This window comes from Pyxicephalus adspersus, chromosome 3 (assembly GCF_032062135.1).
Source record: "Pyxicephalus adspersus chromosome 3, UCB_Pads_2.0, whole genome shotgun sequence".
NCBI lineage: Eukaryota > Metazoa > Chordata > Amphibia > Anura > Pyxicephalidae > Pyxicephalus > Pyxicephalus adspersus.
This window is the reverse complement of record NC_092860.1, coordinates 20,669,671-20,674,065: the sequence shown is the minus strand read 5'-3', so window position 1 is coordinate 20,674,065 and position 4,395 is coordinate 20,669,671. Positions and strand designations below refer to the sequence as shown.

General features: G+C 38.6%; 1 protein-coding gene across 1 annotated transcript in view; it reads right to left on the bottom strand.

Moving 5' to 3' along the window:
* SEPTIN9 (septin 9) overlaps positions 1-4,103 on the bottom strand; it is a 174,287-nt gene extending 170,184 nt beyond the window's left edge. Inside the window, exon 1 of the mRNA XM_072403810.1 lies at positions 3,985-4,103. Within this exon, the coding sequence (XP_072259911.1) occupies positions 3,985-4,006 (22 nt within the window). The 5' untranslated portion in view covers positions 4,007-4,103. The remainder of the gene's footprint in view (positions 1-3,984) is intronic.
* Between the last annotated feature and the right edge of the window lie 292 nt (positions 4,104-4,395).

Sequence of the window (4,395 nt, the reverse complement as noted above, 5' to 3'; positions counted from 1 at the left end):
GCCATTCTAATAAAACATCTTCCTACAAATTGGGTAAATTTGTATGTTTGTGGCTATAAAATTTTATCTCAAGCTCAGCCGGAATCCTGGAGGTGCCTAAAAACATCAATAACTAAATTTGGCCATGGCCCTCTATTGTCTATAGGCAGCCTTAATGTCCTGCGCAATGGCAGGCCTCAGGTTGTTAACATGATATATTTACAGGTCTAAACAGCTCTGCATTTAGGAACCACATATGAACAATTGTTTGAAAGTTTTCTGTACAAATAGATTCTTTTCAATGTCCATGTATATGGTTACTCATATCTTTAAAGCTCAGTAATGTAAACAATACTAGGTACCTGAAATAACCACAGTTATTTACAGCCACTCATAAACCTTTTGATTTCATTTCACCTCTAGGAACATTTATTACCTTAGGCTAACATTTATTACAATTATGTTCCCACTGTTGAATAGATGTAGAATGGGTTTTTTTACTCACATCTCTTACCAAAAGTGTTAAATGTTTCAGGTGCTAGATCTGAATATGTAATGGTGTCTACAGACAATAGTTTAATTAAAAAAGGAACATGTATTAGGAAAGCCATGGGTGTTCTGTCTAAAAACACAGTTGCTGTCCTGCCTTAGGAAATGTATTGTTGCCCTGCTTTTGTAAATGAATTTCTGTCCCATCTCTGCTAACCAATTGTTTTCCTTCTTCTGGAGACCCATTGCTGTCCTTTCTTTGGAAACTCTCCTACCTCACTCTTCACACTGCTCTATTTCTCCATTGGAGCTGGGAATCCCTACCCAAGATCCATCTAGAAGGGTGTCAAAGCTTACACAGAAAAAGTTCTTCATCTGGATGTGCAGGTGTCCGAACCAAGGAATTGACCACTTAGGTACCATCAATACATAAAGATCACTTGTTCCTCCATACCAAGAAGTTCCAGGTATTTACAAAGTGGTGCAAAAGAGTATTTAGGTGGGACCAGCTGGATATTTTTTCCTACAAAATATCCTCTTTTTTTTTTTTGCATGTAAACGGGAGGGGGGATTTGTCTTCTTTACTTGTCTTGGTGACCAATATGACTGTGACAGAAAGTGAGAGAAATCTAGAACTTCACAGATCTCAAGGAAGGATGTAAGGAGAAATTCTACAAAGGAGCACCAACTGTTCGAGAGGGTATTTATCCCCATTTTGATACTTTTATTCTCCTCCTGACGTGTCTGTTGGACAAGTAGTAAAGGAACAACTCCCAAAGTGTCATAGGTTTATGCAAGTAAGTCTGACATAGCTTTAACCATACAAATGATTCTTTAGATACACTTTAAAGCTAACATATCAGAAATTTGAGCCACTTAAACTGAATAAATGGTGAATAAATAGAAGAGCAGAGGTTAGCTTCTGTGATAATCTCATATTAAAACAATCCATGGAATAAAAATGCAGGCAGCTCCACATACATGCAAAGCCAGACCGTTTCTGGGACAGTTGGGTTTAAATCTGCCGCTATCATCTCATAAGCTTTTCCATTAGTCTCCAATCATATTTAGGTCTCAACCTGGGGGAGGAAACACGTGGGGCCAAGATGGTATTTTACAAAAATAATGTTTTGTCTGACTTAGGATCTGTCTATATTGTTGGATCGACTGATTGTTTTTATTGGTGGTGACCTCTGCCTTTGTATTTTTGTTCCTGCATAGCTCAGTTAGAATTTTGCAGATTTCCTTTGAGTTTGCCTTACTATAAAATGTCATGAGTACAACAAAAGGACAAGTTTATAATCCTAAGACTTGCACATGCTCACAACTTTGATATGATTAGCTCACAATTTTTTGAAATGAGAAGCGGAGACACCTTTTAGCAAACTATAGAGGCAAACCCCCCCCAGGCACCCCAATATGCCCCCTGTTAATGTAAACCATAACTATTAGGCATTGGTTGAGCCCACATGTTCTTCTTTTTTACTCTATGTTTCCTCTATGTTAATATAAAGGATGTATGGAGGGATCCTGTAAAACATCATTTTTGGTAGTTAAATAATACATTCTTTTTATATAAAGATCAATACAAATAAACAACCAAAAAGACCAAAACGAAGGACAACGGAGGAGGAAAGAGTAAGAGATGGCCCAGGGTACGAAAGTAAGACCTTCCCTCCAAAATGCATATGATGGTGGTGTATCGGTATAAGCCCTCTGGCACCTGATCAGGGTGACTACACAAGCAATCTAATATAGCAAACTCTGCTATTAATTTATTTATCACTGTTAATTCCGTAATTTACAACTTCTTATTGTACTGTTGAAGCCCAAGTGGAATAAATTGCTCTCTATGTTTTGAACTACCAAGTGCTGAGTCACACCTGATTGATCATCTGTGTTCAGTAATTTATATGACAGAAAGCCATCTATGCCGCCTATTTAGCAATTAATTGCAATTAAGCTATAGGAATTGAGGTAGCGCAATTGATCATCTAAATATTGTCATTGGAGGTTCAATCTTAAAACCGAACTGCAGGTAGAGGTAATGCATTAATGTATTTCTATTGTAATTTCCTGCACAGCAGACTGTAAGATGGAGGGGTAGCTACCAATCAGATTTTGTAGGAAAATGATAAAGGAGGATAGAACAAAGAGATGACCTCAGTAGACTGTTGCTGGTTCTTTACTGTCCAATTACAAGCTGGGGGCAGGTAGGTAACCTAGCTTTGCTTCAACTGCAGTTCAGAAATGTCAGGTCACTAGGTGCTCTGTAAATCTCAGAAGTGAATGAACAAATTTAATACGGGATATCCCAATATATGGGAATACAAATCCAATATGGTACATTTAGAATGGATCACCACTTCTCTATTCTCTGGTTTTAAAACTGTTCACTACTTACGGCACCAAATTTATAAAAGGTCAATGAAATTTTGTACGTCGATGATCAGTGCTCTGATCATTGTATTTATTTGACAATCTGAAACTCACTTAAATGGACTATGTGGCCACCATATTTGAAAATGACGTACGTAGCCTATTTACTTTAAACTCAGGTGGAATAAGGGTCTATTAGGGTGCTTGAAACATAATCCACTAATTCCCAAAGTGGCAAATGCTATGTTGGTAATCTCCACTTTATAAATGCGTCAGGTACTAGGTGATCACTTGTTCATCACAGTTCATTACCTGTTGAATATTCTTTAATGTGCCGATTAAATGATTAACAAATTGCATCAAGGCATGTTGTTTATCGCAGGAAAGATGCTGATGTCTCTTTTGCAATAAAGCAAACTTACCTACCTGCTGCAATCTTTTGAATAATATATACATGTGCTGCTCAGTGTTTGATCTCCCATAGCTAGCAGCTAGGAATGAATGACCTCCCATGTACATGCACAAGAGTTATGTCATTCTCGCCTGACCAACCAAGTTAGCCAGAGATCCTGAACCCAGAAGAAGACCAGGTTAGGACGAGGGAGTGAGGACAGGTGAGTGAAGTTAAAAATTTGCAATCCGACAGGTAACTTTATTTTATTGCAGAAAAAAACTTCTTCTGCCCCTTTTGCAATAAAGAACATGCCTGCTTGGAATTTTTCAATTATTAGGTTTAGTTCTGCTTTAATACCACAACATATTAAAGGCGTTCTATTATCTGTCTCAGCATTTCCTGCTTAATAAGTGTCAGCTCCCTTCTCCTTGCTCCAAGGTCAGTAATTATGATCTGTAATTACAATCTGCGTACATATATTGTAACATAAATGAATGTCAAGGCAGAGTAAGAACAGTAACCCATACAAAGGCTTTTTCACCAATACGTGTGCAAGCTTTGCCCACCTGTAGTGCCAGGCGCAATACATGCATAGCTGGGAATGTGCAAAGGATTTGATTGCCTTGAAATAAAAAAATGTCTTTTTCCCAGTAGGCAATGGCTAAGATTTGAAGCAGGGTTATCAGTAAATGATCTTTAGTACAAGTTTTGGCGACAGATTGACATAAAGGCGGTCAACTTACTTGAGTTTGGTGTCTTCTTCATGGCACCCTTTGCACTTTCTTGCTACTACAATCCTCAGGGAATTCTGACCTCCCAGGAGAGACAAGTACACAATGGGGAGAGCTGACAAGAGACACACACACTCTCACACACACAATCAGTACACTCCCATTTGGTGGAAGGAACACACCTTTAATGAACTTGTGCACAGTTATGGAATGCACCAATGTTCTCGCAGACAGAGGGTATGACGGGCACCTTACGCTCAGTTCTGGCTTTTTTAACCCTTGCTGCCCAGTTTTCAGGCACACAAGGAGTTAACCCTTGACAGCTGGAAAATCTGTTACAGGACAAGGATTGAGAAAGGCAACAATGAGTCTAGTGTTCTCTTATTCACAGAGTGTTTGTTTTGCTGCTGTAGGAGAAGTTCA